This window comes from Microcaecilia unicolor, chromosome 9 (genome assembly GCF_901765095.1).
Source record: "Microcaecilia unicolor chromosome 9, aMicUni1.1, whole genome shotgun sequence".
Taxonomy (NCBI): Eukaryota; Metazoa; Chordata; class Amphibia; order Gymnophiona; family Siphonopidae; genus Microcaecilia; species Microcaecilia unicolor.
The window spans coordinates 150,042,150-150,063,188 of NC_044039.1; the positions used below are offsets into that span (position 1 = coordinate 150,042,150).

Here is a 21,039-nt window from a genome sequence, read left to right on the forward strand (position 1 = left end):
TCGGGGCACGGCGCCATGTTATTTTTGGCTCCGTGCACCCTACGGGGCACTGCGCCTTGCTTTAACATAGGCAACCGAGACCCCTCGGGCCCACCATTCTTCTCTTTACCACTATAACCCAGGGATCTGTCCTTGGACCCCTTCTCTTCTCAATCTACACCTCTTCCCTGGGCTCCCTCATCTCATGGCTTCCAGTATCATCTCTATGCGGACGACACCCAGCTGTATCTCGCCACACCAGACATCACCGCAGAGACCCAGGCAAAGGTATCGGCCTGCTTAACCGACATTGCTACATGGATGTCCAACCGCCACCTGAAACTGAACATGTCCAAGACTGAGCTAATCGTCTTTCCACCAAAACCCACTTCTCCTCTTCCTCCACTTTCTATCTCAGTGGATAACACCCTCATCCTCCCTGTCTCATCTGCCCGCAACCTCGGAGTCATCTTCGACTCCTCCCTCTCCTTCTCGGCACACATCCAGCAGATAGCCAAGACCTGTCGCTTCTTCCTCTTCAACATCAGCAAAATTCGCCCTTTCTTCTCTGAACACACCACCCGAACTCTCGTCCACGCTCTCATTACCTCTCGACTTGACTACTGTAACTTACGCCTCACCTGACTCCCACTTAGCCATCTATCCCCCCTTCAATCTGTTCAGAACTCTGCTGCACGTCTTATATTCCGATATACTCATATCACCCCTCTTCTCAGGTCACTTCACTGGCTTCCAATCCGATACCGCATTCAGTTCAAGCTTCTCCTTCTTACCTACAAATGTACTCAATCTGCTGCCCCTCACTGCCTCTCTACCCTCATCTCCCCTTATGTTCCCACCCGAAACCTCCGTTCACAGGACAAATCCCTCCTCTCAGTACACTTCTCCACCACTGCCAACTCCAGGCTCCGCCCATTCTGCCTCGCCTCACCCTATGCCTGGAACAACCTTCCTGAGCCCTTACGTCAAGCCCCCTCCCTGCCCATCTTCAAGTCTCTGCTTAAAGCCCACCTCTTCAGTGCTGCCTTTGGCACCTAACTCTTACCTTCAGGATATCCGGACTGCCCCAATTTGACTGCCCCTATCGTATAGTCTACTCACTTGTCCTTTAGATTGTAAGTTCTTTGAGCAGGGCTTGTCCTTTTATGTTAAATTGTACAGCGTTGCGTAACCCTAGTAGCGCTTTAGAAATGTTAAGTAGTAGTAGTATAAGGGTTCTAAAAAAGACCTTGGAAACTATCGGACGTCCTGGAGGTAGTGTCATTGTTTTGTGTACCTTCGGAAGCGTGTAGAACAGCGGAATTTTCTTAGTGATGTCAGTAAGAAAGCTAAATTCCTTTTGTGTGATCAAGTTATTGGAGAAAGCTTCACCACATAAGTTCAAAATCATCTGCTGTATTTCAGGCGTCGGATCTTCAGTGAGCTCTTGATAGTCATCTTTATTCATCAGTTGTCTCAGGACTTCATCATTATATGACTTACGGTCTTGGACAACCACAGCCCCTCCTTTGTCAGCTTTCCGAATTACAATCTGGGGATTATTTTTAAGATGAAAAAGCGCCTTCTTCTCAGAGTAAGATAAATTGTTATAAGTTCTACTCACTGTCGCTTCCAATTTATCTAAATCTTTCAAAATCAATTGTTTGAAAATCGCTAGAGTGGGTTCCAGCGGTCCAGGAGGTTGCCATAAAGACTTAAGTTTAACACATGAGGTGTCTAAAGTCGTACTGGTGTTCTGTGAAAAAAATAATCGCAGTCAAAGTTTACGTAAAAACCTCTCCAGGTCTATTCTAGTTTGAAATAGATCATGCCTTTGTGTCAGTACAAATGAAAGGCCTCTGGGAATGTTTCTCGGGGACAGTAAGTGGATACATTGACAAGTTGATGACTCTTGGGTCAATTACCTCTGGGGGGGGGGGGGTTGTCGATGTTGGGGTTTTTTTTAACGCGGTAGCATATGACGTCATTCAAGTTTTAAAAGGAACACCATTTTCCCAGGAAGGTGTGTCTGTAGCTTCCGCCAGCAGTACTGAGTGGTAGTAAGCACATCAAGTAGATTTCTTAATGTTCTAGAAATTATACTGAGAACGATATAGATGACTTTTTTTAAATCTTATTTCAGATATTTGTCCAGTGATCTACTACTACTACTATTTAGCATTTCTATAGCGCTACAAGGCGTATGCAGCGCTGCACAAACATAGAAGAAAGACAGTCCCTGCTCAAAGAGCTTACAATCTAATAGTCAAAAAATAAATAAAGTAATCAAATCAATTAATGTGAACGGGAAGGAAGAGAGGAGGGTAGGTGGAGGCGAGTGGTTACGAGTCAAAAGCAATGTTAAAGAGCTGGGCTTTCAGTCTAGATTTAAAGGTGGCCAAGGATGGGGCGAGACGTAGGGGCTCAGGAAGTTTATTCCAGGCGTAGGGTGCAGCGAGACAGAAGGTGCGAAGTCTGGAGTTGGCAGTAGTGGAGAAGGGAACAGATAAGGATTTATCCATGGAGCGGAGTGCACGGGAAGGGGTGTAGGGAAGGACGAGTGTGGAGAGATACTGGGGAGCAGCAGAGTGAGTACATTTATAGGTTAGTAGAAGAAGTTTGAACAGGATGCGAAAACGGATAGGGAGCCAGTGAAGGGTCTTGAGGAGAGGGGTAGTATGAGTAAAGCGACCCTGGCGGAAGATGAGACGGGCAGCAGAGTTTTGAACCGACTGGAGAGGGGAGAGGTGACTAAGTGGGAGGCCAGCAAGAAGCAGATTGCAGTAGTCTAAACGAGAGGTGACAAGGGTGTGGATGAGGGTTTTGGTAGAGTGCTCGGAAAGAAAGGGGCGGATTTTACGGATGTTGTAAAGAAAGAAACGACAGGTCTTGGCAATCTGCTGGATATGAGCAGAGAGAGAAGAGTCAAAGATGACCCCAAGGTTTCGAGCTGAGGAGACAGAATGAGAGAGCCATCAACAGAAATAGAAAACGGGGGGAGCGGGAAGGTGGGTTTGGGGAGGAAAATGAGAAGCTCGGTTTTGGTCATATTTAATTTCAGGTGGCGTTGAGACATCCAGACAGCAATGTCAGACAAGCACGCTGAAACTTTGGTTTGGATGCAAGGTGAGATATCAGGGGTAGAAAGGTATATTTGGGAGTCATCAGCATAGAGATGGTAGGAAAAGTCATGGGATGAGATTAATGAACCAAGGGAAGAAGTGTAGATAGAAAAGAGGAGGGGACCAAGAACAGAACCCTGCGGTATGCCAACAGGCAGAGGGATATAAGTAGAAGAGGATCCACCAGAGTGAACACTAAAGGTGCGGAGGGAGAGGTAGGAAGAGAACCAGGAAAGGACAGAGCCCTGGAATCCAAGTGAGGACAGGGTATCGAGAAGTATGCTGTGATCGACAGTGTCAAAAGCAGAAAGTGTGAATTCAAAACGCTGGCCACCGTTTCAATAGTTTGAGAGAAGACGCAGAGAGCTAAGTTGAATTACTTGTTTAGCTGAGTTTAAAGCTTAAGGCTAATTATTTACGGAGATTTTTTTGGCCAATGATGAGGAAGTCCAGGTCCCCATAGACTGAGTTGTATGTCTGGGGGCTTCTCAAGGTCTTTTTCCTCCTAATACTAACAAGTGTGTTTGCTAGTTGTATTTTGAGAACCCATTTGAACATTAAAGCGTGGCCATTAAATTCAGAAAATAGAAAATCAGCCATTTCCAGCAGTGGTAAAAATGGCATTAGCGCACAGGAAAACCTAAGGGGGTCTTTTACTAAGGCACGCTCACGTTTTTAGCGCATGCTAAAATTGTGGGCATGCTAAATGTTAGAGACGCCCATAGGAATGCATTTGTTTCTTTAACGGTTAGTGCGCCCACAATTGTAGCACGTGCTAAAAACGTGATCACGCCTTAGTAAAAGACACCCTAAGTAAGGGCGTGCTAAGGCTACTTTATTTTGTTGTTGTTGTTGTTGTTTGTTTGTTTTTTTTAATTTAAGGGCCCTTTTTCTAAGATGTGCTAACAGATTTAGGGCTTCTTTTACAAAGCCGCGCTACCAATTCTCAGTGCGGCAAATGAGAGAAAGCCCATTCAATTCCTATGGGCTTCCTCTCATTTGCTGTGCAGGAATCACTAGCGCGACTTTGTAAAAGAAGCCCTTGGCGTGGACTAACGATTAGTGTGCACTAAATGATAAGCCCGTAGGAATATAATGGGCATCTTATCATTAAGGTCGCACTAAATCCATTAGTGGACCTACTACTACTACTCATCATTTCTATAGCGCTACTAAATATACGCAGCGCTGTACACCTGAACATGAAGAGACAGGTTTTAGCAGTCTGCTGAATATGTGCAGAGAAGGAGAGGGAGAAGTTGAAGATGACCCCAAGGTTACGAGCTGATGAGACAGGAAGGATGAGAGTGTTATCCACAGAAATAGAAAATGGGGGAGGAGGAGAGGTTGGTTTAGGGGGAAAGATAAGAAGCTCAGTATTGGTCATCTTTAGTTTCAGATGGCACTGAGACATCCAAGCAGCAATGTCAGACAGGCAGGCTGATACTTTGGCCTGGATTTTGGCTGAGATTTCTGGTGTGGAGAGGTAGATCTGGGAGTCATCAGCGTAAAGATGATACTGAAAACCATGGGATGAGATCAGAGTTCCAAGTGATGAAGTATAGATGGAGAAAAGAAGAGGTCCCAGGACAGATCCCTGAGGTACACCAACTGACAGTGGGATAGAAGTAGAGGAGGATCCACTAGAGTATACACTAAAGTTACGCTGGGAGAGATAAGAAGAAACCCAGGAAAGAACAGTCCTGAAATCCAAGTGTGGACAGCGTATCAAGGAGTAGGCTGTGATCAACAGTGTCAAAAGCAGCAGATAGATCGAGAAGGATGAGGATAGAATAGAGACCTTTGGATCTGACCAGGAACAGATCATTGGAGACTTTAGCAAGCGCTGTCAGTTGAATGAAGGGGGCGAAAGCCAGATTGAAGTGGATCAAGAATAGCTTAAGATGAAAGAGTCAAGGTAACGGCGGTGAACAGCACGTTCAAGAATTTTGGATAGGAAAGGGAGGAGGGAGAAGGGGCGATAGTTGGAAGGACAGGTAGGGTCCAATGAAGGTTTTTTAAGGAGTGATGTGACTACGGCATGTTTGTAGGCATCAGGAACGGTCACAGTGGAAAGTAAAAGATTGAGGATATTACAGATAAAAGGGATGACAGTAGGAGAGAGTGTTAAGTAGATGGGTGGGAATAGGATCAGAGGAACAGGTAGTTAGTTTCGAGGAGGAAAGAAGATGTGTAGTTTCCTCTTCAGTGATTTCAGAAAAGGAGGCAGGGGTTGGAGGGTTGAGAGAATGAACTAAGGGAAGGAGAGGTGGAGGTGACCTGGTTGAGAATTCAAGTTTAATCTTGTAACCTTAGCAAAAGGACCCCTTATATTTTTTTAGTTTCTTCCTTGGTGTCTAGTATTATAGTGAATTTGACTTGGTGTTTTAGTAGTAGTAGTAGTAGTAGTTTTATTACTCATATTGAATGAGAGCATATATTTTAGATTTAGATGTCTGTGAAATCTATCTGCCTTATGACTTATTAATCCACAAATTTAAAAAAACATATTTCCCCTCCACTAGGGCATATAGAACGGGTTGTATTTTGTACCCATGGACATTTTAACAGGGTGGATTAGAATTCCTTGGGGTAGTAGAAGGGTCATTCTATGCCAAATGGTCTAAACCTTCCCACCATCATGTCTCCAATTTTGTTCAAATTTTATCTGTTGCGTGAGTCAGGTGTTACAGTTTCCCAGAATTTGAGGTCTCTAACTGCAATAGTTGCAGATCTAAACCCCCTTTTCTGAAAGGTTGTCAGTCCATGAGCGCGACATTTACCAAAATGCCATTTTTGGGGTCTAATAAAATCCAAACACATTTATAAGAGTGGCTAAAAAATTCAAATCCTGTACAGTTTTGTGATGTTAATTCCGATGAAATACATTTTAACATTATGGATGCAAAATCCAGTCAAACAAGTTGACTCAAAGGGTGCATGAAAATTGGTTGCGACTCATCGGAACGTATTTGGACCAATATTCAGACCGCAACAACTTCCATGCAAACAAAGGTACAGACTTGAAATTTTGAACAAGCAGTATGCTTGTGCTGGACATAATACTGCCAGATTTGCAACTAACCAGTATCTATAACCGCCCTGCAGGATCTCTTCAAAGTTGGCACTGTCAGCGCAAATGGTAAAATGTACCAAAGTTCAAAGCCAATTATTAAAAAAGAGTCTGCCTGAATCAGCTTGTGAACAGTATCATCTGAAAGAGAAAATTGTGCTCTACAACACTGATATGTTTTTGTTTTGCAATGCCACCATTAAGTAGCCATTTACTGAAGTCAAAGTATGTTATATTTAGTACGCTTGATGCGCTAATTTTTCTTTATTTCTAGGAAATTGAGTCTTAATAGTCGCTTAAAAGTATTGATATAATTATTTATTCTTTCGTATTTTATTCGTTGATTGTCCAGTCGTTTATTGTGCGCGGTTACCAGTTTGGTCGTGCCATCTCAGGTGAATATTCCAGCTTAATAAATTAGTGTTGCTGAACAAATAGATAGTCACAAATCTTCAGCCTGGCCAGTATGTTGCTTGCATTTATGGGGGATTGGAAACGTTTGTGAAACGTCAGTTGAACAGAAAGATGCTTTCATAAGCTTTATGCATCCTCATGGTCCCGCTACTTCATTTTATTGGCCGGTAAGACGCGATACTTGCTGGATCCTAGAACAACTTATCATTGCTGTTATTCCAGCTCCATCAGTGACATCATCTGGTCGGCAATATAGTTTCCCTGAAACCGTTCTCTTGCAGATCAATGATGCTTTCAGAAGGCAGGCTTGGGAACCTGCAGTGAAGTAACTGAAGAAGGCAGGCTTGGGAACCTGCAGTAAAGAAACCCACAATCAGGCTTGGGATCCTACAGTAAAGATACCCACCCGTGGCTGTTACTGCATGGCTATCGGGCGTGGCCCCTATGGCGATGGGGATGCTGGTTTCAATGTGATAACCAGTAATGACTCAGCCATCATAGACCAATGCAATACATCACGCACACAAAATATAACATACTTTGACCTGAGTAAATGGCTGCTTAATGGTGGCATTGCAAAACAAAAACATATCAGTGTTGTAGAGCACAATTTTCTCTTTCAGATGATAATGTTCACAAGCTGATTCAGGCAGACTCTTTTTTAATAATTGGCTTTGAACTTTGGTACATTTTATCATTTGCGCTGACAGTGCCAACTTTGAAGAGATCCTGCAGGGCGGTTATAGATGCTGGTTGGTTGCAAATCTGGCAGTATTATGTCCAGCACAAGCATATTGTTTGTTCAAAATTTCAAGTCCGTATCTCGTTGTTTGCATGGAAGTTGTTGTGGTCTGAATATTGGTCCAAATACGTTCCGATGAGTCGCGACCAATTTTGATGCACCCTTTGAGTCAACTTGTTTGACTGGATTTTGCATCCATAATGTTAAAATGTATTTCATTGGAATTAGCATCAAAAACTGTACAGGATTTGAATTTTTTAGCCACTCTTATAAATGTGTTTGGATTTTATTAGACCCCAAAAAGTGCATTTTGGTAAATGTCACGCGCTCATGGACTGACAACCTTTCAGAAAAGGGGGTCTAGATCTGCAACTATTGCAGTTAGAGACCTCAAATTTTGGGAAACTTGGTTTAACACCTGACTCGCGCAACAGATAAAATTTGAACAAAATTGGAGAAACATGATGGTGGGAACTTTGTTTTAATTTTAGACCACTTGGCATGGAATGACCCAGAAGTCAGCTATTGTTGGGGTTGGAAGGGTAGAGGATGGTGGTGGTAGGGTTATTATAGTTGCTCATTGTTATTGTTTTTTGTTTATTTATACACAACAGTTGCATAGCATATTGTTCCTTTTTTTACTTTTAATAAAGAGATTTAAATATAAAATTATAAGGTATTAGAAGGCCGGAAAAAGATTCAGGATGGCCGCTGCTGGCATCTGACTCACTTGTGAGCTCTCTGAATCCTCCATGTTTTGGGATGCCGAAGAGGCCATCCCGCTTCCACTGCCGCTCAGCAGCAAAACCCTTCTTCAGCTGTCGGTCCTTTGCAGGCATGTCTTCAGAGAGCGGGGATTTCAGTAACGTCTCTGGGCAGCCTGCTGGTCCACTCTGAGGCGCATGGAGACCCTGGAGCGCTCCCAGGGCTAGAGCTATTACTCAGCCCCGACACGAGCCCCTCCCCCGCAACCTTGCAGTAGTAGTTCCCCGTTGTCGGCGTCCTCAGACCCGTTTCCAGCAATTGGTATGGGAGAAGAGCGACAGGAGGTGATACAAGCTGACGAGGGAACTCGGATCAACGGAGAAGTAGGAAGTCCGATAAAAGGAGTAACATCAAATACATCTGATGCAGTGTGGGAGACTGAAGCTGCAAGTATGGAGCAGGACGTTTCTACTAGAAAATCCGAGCTAATAGTGACTCCATTTCCTATATCTATTGTTAAGCCCAATGAAGTTACTCTGGATAGCTTATGGACTTTGATTGTGGATCTAGGTAAAGCTCTATCTCCACAAATACAGAAATTATCACAAGACCTAACTGCATTAGAACAAAAAACTAATGAAGTTGATTTAAGGGTGGAAACTCTAACTCAACATAGTAAGGTATATGAAAAAGAAGTTCAGCGGATAAGGTCTTATCAAAATAACTTTATTAAAGGTTTGACTTATTTGAGGAGAAAAACTGAATCCCTTGAGAACTTTTCAAGGAGTAATAATTTACGATTTCTCAACTTTCCTAAACAGCCTACAGTTACTCCACGAGATATGTTGAGAAAATATATTAAAGAAATATTGGGAGTTGATGAAGGAATTATTCAACCATTTTCACAAGTCTATTATTTGCCTAGTAAATTAATGATGAATCAACAAGATCAAGGCAACCAAGAACTAGATGTTTCCGCATTATTGGAACTTTCAGATAATGAAATGGTAGTGGCATCAACTTTGCCACTGTTGCTTCGAAGCTCGATAAAGATTGGATAATGAAACTCTTCTTTAAAAACAAAGAGAAAACTTTTTGGGACTGCGAATTCAAATTTTTCCAGATGTCTCCAAGCAAACCAAAAGAGACATCAGCAATTTTCGTTGATGAAGACAGGTGCTCTTCAGTTGGGTGCTACTTTTTGAGATATCCTTGTAAATGTGTCATTAAATACCAATCAACCAAGTATGTTTTTTTTTTATCCTCCCCAACTTACAGCTTTTTTAACATCTAAAAATTATTGGTGGGACCCAATAAATAGCGCTCTCTATAATTATTTCTGATATTTCCTTAGGTCTCTCAGATGAAGCAAATTCCTTTATTGTATCTTAAAACACTGAATCTCCATTGTTTAACATCTTGGATCTAAATAGTGGACTTGAGTAATATCTGGCAGGAATATTGATTCTTTTAAGTTTGTTATTTTTTCTCTTTGTAAAATTATATTGTTAAGCCGGTCTTTACTTTTCTGTACAAGTATTCTGCTCGATTCAAATGTGAAATGTTGATTTCAAAAAAATCATAAGTGTTCAAGGCTTCTGCAGATGAGAGAGCCCGCGGGGATGTGGACAGAACCTGCGGGGATGGGGTGGGGATAGAGACAGAACCCGTGGGGATGGGGACAAACTTTGTCCCCGTGTCATTCTCTAACCTGCTTGCTTTTTTATCTCTCACATTATTATTATTATTTGCCTGGTATTGATCTAGAAATATCACATTCAAAATTAAACGGAAAAAATATACATCAAATGGATCTCAAACAAACAAAACCTGGAATTTACCAGTCACTTTTAGAACCCCAACTATAGTTCTGCTGCACCCACAGTATACATTCCCAGGACAAGCCAGGTCTCAGATTGGGAGCACAATGAAGTAATATTGTTGCTGTGTCAGAGTCTATGCTGCTGCTGTTGAAAGAAATTTCAAAACAAAAAAAATATGAATTTTGGTATGTGGGAGCATTATGCCTAGAAAGCAGAGCATGAGAGGTATATGAAGTATTGTGTTTAAATTACAGATAATTCCTTTTAACCGATGTGGTGTTTGAGCTATAATACACACCTTTGCTCTGATTATGATATTTCTTTTCACAGCTTTTCTATTTGTTAAAAAAATGTATCAAGTAAATAAAATATTTTAATCAACTACGAATAGACACAGGAAAAAATTTCAAGCAAAGATAACTCAATTACAAACTTCAATACTAATGAGCTGCCACTTTGTGATAAGGCTTTTTCTTTTTTTCTTTGCTAGGAGTGTGAGAAAAAGCTTCTAAAGAGCACAGAAGATTTAACTTTAACAACGACAGGAGGAGAGCACTTACAGTATATCCAGTGGAAGAAAGAGAGGGAACAGATAGACCTTGAACGATTGGCTCGACACAAGAATTCAAAGGGTGAATGGCGTCGACCTTGGGATGCAGAGAAGACAGGCAAAATGTATGTAACTAAACATGAGGGTACTTAATTTCTGCTATACTTCAAAACAGATTTTCACATAATCTGTAAAAGTTGATTAGGTTATAATGCATTTTCCAAAGACACCAGTTGCACAAATGTCCCATTACTGCAGTTGACCCCAGATAAATGTAACTCTTTCAATGCTTTCATGATTCATGCACAATAGTTCTTACATGGCAGCAGCTCCATGTCTCCCATCGCTTCATTCTTACCTGCTGAGATGACTGGATGTTGTCTTCTAGTGTCTTGACAGAACTAGAGAAATTCTTGCTGCTTTTAATTTTTTAACCAAACCTGCTAGAATTGCTTTAATTAGTTTTTTTTTTTTTTTTTTACCTATTTTTCTTCTCCGATTCTGCTGAACTGGTTCACATCTTTGTCAGCAGATCACCTAGTTGAAGTTGTCTTAACTGTGGACCACCTATCAAGATAAGTTTCTATTGTTTTATTTGATATTGTCTGGTTTTCTCACAGTGTCTCATATACAGGCCAGATGCTTCAAGTCTTAATCAATTATGAATAGAACATGTCCATGTATCCATCAAAGGATTACTACAAATATTTGGGGTAAGGCTGTAACCATTCGTTGGTGAACCTGCACTGCGAGGGTTCCGTTAGCGGCCTTATTACAGATATTTACAATTGGTGTCAATATAACTTCAGTCTAGGACACAAATCCACTTATCTTTTGCAGTGAACAGAAAAAGAAATGTACAGCTAGAGGATTTTTTTTTTTGTGCATAATTGTTAAGAGCTGAACATAGACACACACACACACACAAAACTTCATATAATGCATAACAAGTCACAGAACCACTTCAGTATAGTCTGCCATATATTTTGTATTTCTCCCCTGCCCTCCCCCCAAACTTCTCCATACGCCATAGCCGGACCCAGTCATCAAAAAAAAAAAAAAAGAAACATATGTCCGTTATGGCCCCAGAGGTCAGATGTCAGCTTTGGCTTTGGTCTGGTTCTCTGGGTTCCTTCTTTTTGGTCCCGAGTCCACTTCTTAGCGGCAGTGGGTTGGTAGCACAATAATACAACACACGTATGGCTTGGCAAAAGGTATTTTATCTAGAAATAGGCTTACATTACTTAAGGCAGAAAGATAATACAGCACTGCTTCTGTGCCTCTCAGGATCTGCTTCTGCCTCAGGATCTGTCTCTGTCAGTGAATGAGAGTACTGCAGGTAGATGTGGGTGTGTCTGAAGGTGTGTGTTTCTGTGTCTGACCTTTCTCTTTGTCCCTCTCTGGGTTTAAATAACTGCATTATTTTCCTACACAACCTGTGATACAATTTGATTAGTTTTACCAAGAAGGTGTGAATTCCTGGAAATGCACACTTTATGGAGACAGTGGTTTTTCTATTGTTTTGCCTGAGCATTGGTTCTGGTTTGTTTTATTGCTTGAAAACACAGGTGTTCTGTCTTAACATTGACATTCCCAGGGATAAGACGGGGGAGGGGGGGAATGTCAGAGCTGCTCTCCCAGAGGTCTTTGGCTGACACAGATTAGGCCCTAAAGCCTCAGGCTAATACTGACACATATATTTACTGGACCTCCAATATTAATAGTTAAGAAACCAGCTGTATCTGTGCATCACTCTCCAAATGGGTTCCCATATCTTTTGAAACTTAGTCCAGCAAGTAACATCATTCCAGCCCACTTTGTGCCACTCTGAGACCATCATGGCATATAACAAGTTCTAATCTGCTGCATCATAGTTGGTTGAGATTCAGCACACCACTGTAGTAAAATACACTTGCGGGCCAAAAGAGACAGATAGTAAAGCAGTTTTTTCTTGAGTGCAGAGGTAGATTGCTGAAGATCATATAGTCACAAAAAAGAAATAGTTGAAAAGTTGCCTCGGAGAGGGTGGTGGATGCTTGGAATGCCCTCCCACGGGAGGTGGTGGAGATGAAAACGGTAACGGAATTCAAACATGCGTGGGATAAACATAAAGGAATCCTGTGCAGAAGAAAGGGATCCTCAGGAGCTTAGCCTAGAATGGGTGGCAGAGCTGGTGGTTGGGAGGCGGGGCTAGTGTGGGCAGACATATACGGTCTGTGCTGGGGCTGGTGGTTGGGAGGCGGGACTAGTGCTGGGCAGACTAATACGGTCTGTGCCGGGGCTGGTGGTTGGGCGGCGGGGATAGTGCTGGGCAGACTTATACGGTCTCTGCCAGAGCTGGTGGTTGGGAGGTGGGGTTGGTGGTTGGGAGGCGGGGATAGGGCTGGCCAGACTTATACGGTCTGTGCACTGAAGAGGACAGTACAAATAAAAAAAAGTAGCACATATGAATTTATCTTCTTGGGCAAACTGGATGGACCGTGCATGTCTTTTTCTGCCGTCATCTACTATGTTACTATGTGTGTCTGCCAGGTACTTGTGACCTGGCTTGGCCACTGTTGAAACAGGATATTGGACTAGATGAACCATTGGTTTGACCCAGTATAGCTACTCTTAATGTTCTTATACAGTGGAGGAAATAAGTATTTGATCCCTTGCTGATTTTGTAAGTTTGCCCACTGACAAAGACATGAGCAGCCCATAATTGAAGGGTAGGTTATTGGTAACAGTGAGAGATAGCACATCACAAATTAAATCCGGAAAATCACATTGTGGAAAGTATATGAATTTATTTGCATTCTGCAGAGGGAAATAAGTATTTGATCCCCCACCAACCAGTAAGAGATCTGGCCCCTACAGACCAGGTAGATGCTCCAAATCAACTCGTTACCTGCATGACAGACAGCTGTCGGCAATGGTCACCTGTATGAAAGACACCTGTCCACAGACTCAGTGAATCAGTCAGACTCTAACCTCTACAAAATGGCCAAGAGCAAGGAGCTGTCTAAGGATGTCAGGGACAAGATCATACACCTGCACAAGGCTGGAATGGGCTACAAAACCATCAGTAAGACGCTGGGCGAGAAGGAGACAACTGTTGGTGCCATAGTAAGAAAATGGAAGAAGTACAAAATGACTGTCAATCAACAAAGATCTGGGGCTCCACGCAAAATCTCACCTCGTGGGGTATCCTTGATCAAGAGGAAGGTTAGAAATCAGCCTACAACTACAAGGGGGGAACTTGTCAATGATCTCAAGGCAGCTGGGACCACTGTCACCACGAAAACCATTGGTAACACATTACGATATAACGGATTGCAATCCTGCAGTGCCCGCAAGGTCCCCCTGCTCCGGAAGGCACATGTGACGGCCCGTCTGAAGTTTGCCAGTGAACACCTGGATGATGCCGAGAGTGATTGGGAGAAGGTGCTGTGGTCAGATGAGACAAAAATTGAGCTCTTTGGCATGAACTCAACTCGCCGTGTTTGGAGGAAGAGAAATGCTGCCTATGACCCAAAGAACACCGTCCCCACTGTCAAGCATGGAGGTGGAAATGTTATGTTTTGGGGGTGTTTCTCTGCTAAGGGCACAGGACTACTTCACCGCATCAATGGGAGAATGGATGGGGCCATGTACCGTACAATTCTGAGTGACAACCTCCTTCCCTCCGCCAGGGCCTTAAAAATGGGTCGTGGCTGGGTCTTCCAGCACGACAATGACCCAAAACATACAGCCAAGGCAACAAAGGAGTGGCTCAGGAAGAAGCACATTAGGGTCATGGAGTGGCCTAGCCAGTCACCAGACCTTAATCCCATTGAAAACTTATGGAGGGAGCTGAAGCTGCGAGTTGCCAAGCGACAGCCCAGAACTCTTAATGATTTAGAGATGATCTGCAAAGAGGAGTGGACCAAAATTCCTCCTGACATGTGTGCAAACCTCATCATCAACTACAGAAGACGTCTGACCGCTGTGCTTGCCAACAAGGGTTTTGCCACCAAGTATTAGGTCTTGTTTGCCAGAGGGATTAAATACTTATTTCCCTCTGCAGAATGCAAATAAATTCATATACTTTCCACAATGTGATTTTCCGGATTTAATTTGTGATGTGCTATCTCTCACTGTTACCAATAACCTACCCTTCAATTATGGGCTGCTCATGTCTTTGTCAGTGGGCAAACTTACAAAATCAGCAAGGGATCAAATACTTATTTCCTCCACTGTATGTATTGCTAGAGTTAACTAACATGCACTACTTTGCTAGTGTGCACCAATACTATTAATGTGCATTATTTTCCCTGAGGACAAGCAGGCCCAATGTACTCTCACACATGGGTGATTTCATCTGATGGAGCCCAGTGCAGAAGCTGCCTAGCGTGCATAGCTTTAGGAGAGTTCTGGCAGCATCCCACTGTGCAGGTGCCTCCCATACAATCGAGGGTACCTCAGTCTCTTCCACAGATCTAGCTACTAGTAACATGCATTAATATACGTTAATGATGTTAATCATAAGAGGATTCCATTACAAGAAAAGGAAATCTAAAGCAAACAAAGGGGAGAGAAACCCCTTATTTATTTCTCTCTCCCTTTTTCACTTCAGATATGTAGCAGTTTTATTTGCATACTCACACCATTGTACCTGAAGAAGACAATATGTGTTTACCATCCGACAAATCAGAGACTGCTCTGTGGCTTTTTTTTTTTTACTTTAGTAGCAAAAGTATCGTTATTTTCGTATGAGTGTTTCAACTTTTTCGGTGGCAGGCGTTCAGACGTCGAATGCACTTCCAAGTCAGATACGCTTATTATTATTATTATTATTTATTACATTTGTACCCCACATCCCACCTATTTGCAGGCTCAATGTGGCTTACATAGTTTAGTTATGACATAGTCATGACAGGATCTTGTATACAATTAGTATAAGCAGAAGATATATGAGGAATTAGAGAAGTAGGTGTTAGGCTGGTGTAGGAGTTACATTTTGATACTTGAATGAGTTGGGTGGTGATTTGTGTTGTTAAGGGTTCATTTTGTAGGCTTTGTTGAAGAGATGTGTCTTCAAGGATTTGCGAAAGTTAGATTGTCTATGGTTTTCAGGGCTGTGGGTAGTGCGTTCCATAGCTGTGTACTTCTGTATGAGAGGGTAGTGGCGTATGCTTGCTTATATTTGAGTCCTTTACAGCTGGGGAAGTTCAGATTGAGGAATTTGCGGGCTGATCTTTTGGCGTTTCTGGGTGGTAGGTCCACTAGGGTTTTCCTAATACGAGTTTTTAGGTTTTCCAAATACGAGTCTGGCTGCGGTATTCTGGGCTGTCTGGAGTTTTTTTATAGTCTGTTCTTTGCAGCCAGCGTACAGAGTGTTACAGTAGTCCAGATGACTTATTACCATTGACTGTACCAAGGTACGGAAAATGTTTCTCGGGAAGAAAGGTTTAACTCCTTTTGAGTTTCTACATCGAGCAGAACATCTTTTTCATCGTGTTCTTCACGTGGGTATCGAGTGTGAGGTTACGATCAATGGTGACTCCAAGAATCTTCAAATTTTCTGAAATGGGGAGAGTGCAGTATGGTGTGGTTATGGTGGAGTAATTGTTTGTGTTGTATTGGGAAGTGAGTACTAGGCATTGAGTTTTTTCTGCATTGAGTTTTAGCTGGAATGAATCTGCCCAGGAGTGCATGATTCGGAGGCTTTGGTTGATCTCGTTGGTGATTTCACTTAGATCATGTTTGAACGGGATGTAGATCGTGACATCGTCGGCATATATGTATGGGTTAAAGTTTTGGTTAGCTAAGAGATTGGCTAGTGGTATCATCATTAGGTTGAAAAGGGTTGGTGAGAGGGGGGATCCTTGAGGAACTCCACATTCCGGTATCCATGGAGGTGATCTTTCAGCGTTCGTTGTTACTTGGTAAGATCTGGTGGTGAGGAATCCCTTGAACCATTTGAGAACTGGGCCTCCGACTCCGAAATATTCTAGTATATGAAGTAATATTTCATGATCAACCATGTCGAAGGCGCTAGACATGTCAAATTGTAGTAGGAGTATGTTCTTGCCAGTTGCAATTGTTTTTTTTGAATGAGTTCATTGCAGCCACTAGTACCGTTTCGGTACTATGATTTGATCGGAATCCTGATTGGAGCTCATGTAGAATTGAGTGTTTAGTTAGGTATTCATTAAGTTGTTTCGTCACTATGCCCTCCATCAGTTTGGTTATGAGCGGAATGGATGCAACTGGGCGATAATTAGTTAGATCCATTGTGTTTTTCTTAGCATCTTTTGGCAGCGGAGTGAGTAAGATGTTTCCTTTAACCGTGGGGAATAGACCTTTTTGGAGTCTGTGGTTTACCTGGTTCGTGAGGTCTATTTTGAATTGTTTTGGGGCGGCTTTTATTAGGCTAGTAAGGCAAATATCTAATTTGCATTGAGACGGGGTATTTTCTAAGCCACTGTGAGAGTTCATCTGCCGAGATCTTGTTGGTCCATGATCGATCTGCTGGGTATTCCCCAGGTTTTGGATCTAGGCATTCAAGGATGGTTGTGTATTCGATGGTTTTGGTGGGTATCATGCGTCGGAGCTTTATAATTTTTTCGTTGAAATATTTTGCTAGGTTGGTTGCAGATGGGGGTGTCTGTGTTATTAGAGGTGACCGGTGTAGTGTTTAGGAGTTTGTTAATGAGTGAGAAGAGTTTGTGTGTATCCTTATAGTTTGGTCCTATTATGGTTTTGTAATACGTTCTTTTAGTTTGTCTGATGTCGTATTTGTATTTTCTTTGTAACTGTTTCCATTCTTTGAAAGTGTGTTCATCCTTTTTTTTGCTCCATGCTCTTTCTAGTCTTCTGACCCGTGTTTTTAGTTCTTTCAATTCTTCGTTAAACCATGGTGTTGAGTTTTTCCTATTTGAGGTTCTAGTTTGGAGCGGTGCTATTTTGTCTAGTATTACGTTGCATCTGTTGTCCCATTCTTGTAAAAATTGGGGTGACTCTGTAGGTGTTGTCCATTTATCGGTGTAAAATTGTTGCCAAAATAGTAGCGGGTCTATTTTGCCTCTTGTAGTATAGGTACTTTTTTCTTGTTTTTGTTGTAGTTCTTTTGTTTTCCAGGAAAGGGAAGTGCTTGCTTTGTAGTGATCGGACCATGGAGTGGCTGTCCATTTTGTGTCTGTGATTGTGAAGATATGTTCTGATGAAAGTTTGTGAGTTATAATGTCCAATGTATGTCCTTTTTTGTGGGTGGGTTGCATGTTTGGCCAATGGAGCTCCCATAGTTGTAGGAATTCTTTGCATTCCTGTACGTTGATATGTTAGTGTCTTCAAGGTGGAGGTTGATGTCTCCTGCTATGAGAAGGTTCTGGGTGGACACGCAGGTATTTGATATGAAATCCATAAAGTGAGTTTGGGAGTCTTGCCATTTGCCAGGGGGTCTGTAGAACATGATTAGGTTTAATTGATCACGTAGATTGGGGTGGTTGATTCTAACTGAGGCTATTTCAAGTTGGGGGAGGATGGCTTATGCTGTTGTTGTGACTGTGAATTGGGATTTATAGATTATTGCTATGCCTCCTCCTCTTTTTCCTTCTCTTGTCCAATGGGTAATTTTGTATCCTGGAGGGCATAGCTCTAAGATTAGTGGATCTTTGGAGTCGTGGATCCAGGTTTCGCTAATGAGTAGGAAGTCAAGATGATCTGCCGTGATCCAGTCAGTTAATGATATGGTCTTATTGGCTACTGATCTGGCATTAGTGTAACCTATTTGTATTAGTTGGTGGTGTTCTCTTGGATTCGGGATTGTGGTAATATTTATCAGTTGTCTGTTTCCTTGATGTGAAGGTTTGGTGCATTCTTTCTTGCCTGTCCTATGTTGGTATCCATGGATATTAGGTTTTTCGTGCTAGTTTTTATGTGCTAGTATGCTGCAATTTCAGAAGCTATTGAAGACGAAGCTTTTTGAGGAAGCCGTTTTGTAATGATGATGATTGGGCTGTGGTAAAAGGAGTAGCACCGATTATATTTGTAATTTTGTAAGGTATTTGTGATGGCATATTGATTTGGAAACTGCTTAGGTTGTAGGCAGTGTATAAAGTTTTAGAATAAATACATTTATATAGTAAATTTGCTTACCTGTGACAGGAGGAAAGACAGCAGAATATAAGCCCTCACTATTGAATAACACCATCTGATTGTTCACAGCACCACACTGGAATCTATCTATCTCTGGACTTTTACAAAGTTTTCTGACATCTACTGTCATGTAGGAGTGGGACATTTTCCACACTAGCATCATTCTGAGTCTGGCTGACTGAAGTTAGAATATAGGAGGTACCAACTCCTAGAGTCAGTAGGCAGGATTAGTGAGGTCTTATGTCCAACTTTCTTTCTCTGAGGATGTGCAGGATATAATATCTTAACTGAGAATACCTAGCTACAGGTTGCTTTTAACAAAGAAAGGAACAACAAAAAGAGTTCTGTGGGCAAAAAACATGTTTTGTTCGTAACGGGCCTTTTCCAGTCCTATAGTTTCTTTCTTTTAAAGAAACTGTAAGGTAACAGAAAATCACTTATGCAGTAATTACTCTGGACTCGTTTGGCACAAAGGGATGATTAGTACCTAAATGTGGCCCTTAGGTTCTTGTCAGGCTGTACAAAAATGAAAGGAATAATGCCAAAATGGAAATATATTATTATAGATATAAAAATAGCAAAGCAAGTTACAAAACTCTGTACACTACCAAAAATACTGATTACACCAATATATATTTGAATATATGAGTAATTACACAACTATAATATATCCTGAGGAAAGATTATCACTTAGCAAAATTAGGCTAATGACCACAGATGCTGGGACAAACCAGCCCTTCACAGAGAAAACCAAGACTAACTACACCCTGAGCTATAAGAAGAAAAATTCTAAATCTCACCTTTGAGGTCCCGTAGGTTCAGAGTCCAAAGGAGTGTTGAATCAGCTTCTCTTCTAGGCTCTAGCAGATTGCCTGTGAGCTCTGATAGATCAGGAATAGTCCAAGGCCCCTACTCTGTGCAGCTGGTTACTCAGTTTATAGAAAGCCACAGAGCCGCTTCCGAACTTTTTCGTGGTGTATTTGGCAGAGAGTTCGGTTCACAGGTGTTTGGGGCAAATTAGACTCTATCTCCTATGAGAGAGATCCATTCACTGTCATCTTCTCTTTTGCTCTTTCTTTTTCGCTTGTCCAACCTTGGCATCCCTCTCGGTCCAGGCGACACATATGGACCAATCACAAGCAGAATTCACGGTCATGACAATGAGAGGCCTTGTGATTCCGGCAAGAATCTATTATCAGTCACAAGCCTGATGGTAGCAAACTCCCACCCATGGTTCACAGATGCTCCTGGAGACTCTGTCTCTGTAAGGCACGTTCCTAAGCACTTTCCCAGGACTTAACTGGATGGCTAGTGCACTTACACATGTCCTTGGATGAAGCCAGCACATCTATGCCAAGCAGTAGTTTTCCTTTGTAGAAAGCTAGTTTCTGATATATTCAGCCATCAGCTGCCAAATCCATATTAGATCAGGAAAAGATGGTCCAGGCCTAACCAGCAAAGGTGAGAGAGCTGGAAAAGACCCCTACAAAGTCAATCTGAAAGTAACATAAAGGACTGAGGAGTTGCATTGTATACCTCACATTCCTGAAGATGAACTGACCAAATCTATTGTCCTGTAAAAGTCCCTTTTCAAGCAATGAGAAAGGAATGTGTAGACAGAAGTTCACATTGCAGCTTTGCAGATATCCTCCATGGAGGCTAGCTAGCCTTAGGACCATGGACATTGAGCCATGACATTCCCATCCACGGTCAAACATGCCTGGGCTTAAGTGAAGGAGATGCAATCCGCTTGACTAGAGCAGTCCCAGGTTTATGAAGGTCAAAATAAATAAAAAGCTGGGTGGGTTTCTAAAGGTTTTAGTCCACTTTGATCGCTAAAGGTCTTTTATAGTCCATTGGATGCAAGGCAGTTCAGCAGTACTGGCATTCGCCAGTGTGGCCTAGGGAAATACGGTGGATTAGTCATTATAGCCTGGACTCACTGACTCAGCATGCCATGGTGACTTCTACAGGTCATGTACTTCAGCTTTACAGGAATCTAATGGCTCAAAGTAGCATTCATCAGCTGGGTCAAAACCACGTTGAGGTCCCAGACACAGTGGGAGGCATCAATAAAAGCAAGCCTTGCCTGAGTCGAGTAGACAAAGACTGTAGGGAAATGAGCTTACTTTCTACCTGGTGGTGATCAGCCAAAATTGTACTGAAGTCCACAGTATTGGCAAGGTTATGACTAGTTCTGCAACCAGTTGACTGTAATTTTAATTTTTTTTCTTTTAGGGCAAGAAGGATATCATATTTTCCGAGGACAATGATATTATCGTCTTAGATGGGTGACGTCTGATGGAGCCCCAGCACGGACACTATCCAGCATTCAAGAATTTTCTCAAAGCCTTTGGCAGCACCACACTGTGCATGTGCAATTGCCTTCCTACCTGACGTGAGTGCGCAGGACCAGCAGTCCTCGTTTTTCCGCAGAGCAGTCACATTTCTCGGCTCTCCTCAGCACATCACCTCTTCAGAATTTTGGTGCCTTCCTGAGTGGCATGTGG

General features: G+C 42.3%; 1 protein-coding gene across 2 annotated transcripts in view; it reads left to right on the forward strand.

Moving 5' to 3' along the window:
• The window catches only part of CCDC9B (coiled-coil domain containing 9B), a 294,033-nt gene that overhangs the window by 159,078 nt on the left and 113,916 nt on the right, over positions 1 to 21,039 (forward strand). For both annotated transcript variants that reach the window (XM_030215177.1, XM_030215178.1), the window contains one exon: positions 10,349 to 10,533. In XM_030215177.1, coding sequence (XP_030071037.1) covers positions 10,349 to 10,533 — 185 coding nt within the window. The remainder of the gene's footprint in view (positions 1 to 10,348; positions 10,534 to 21,039) is intronic.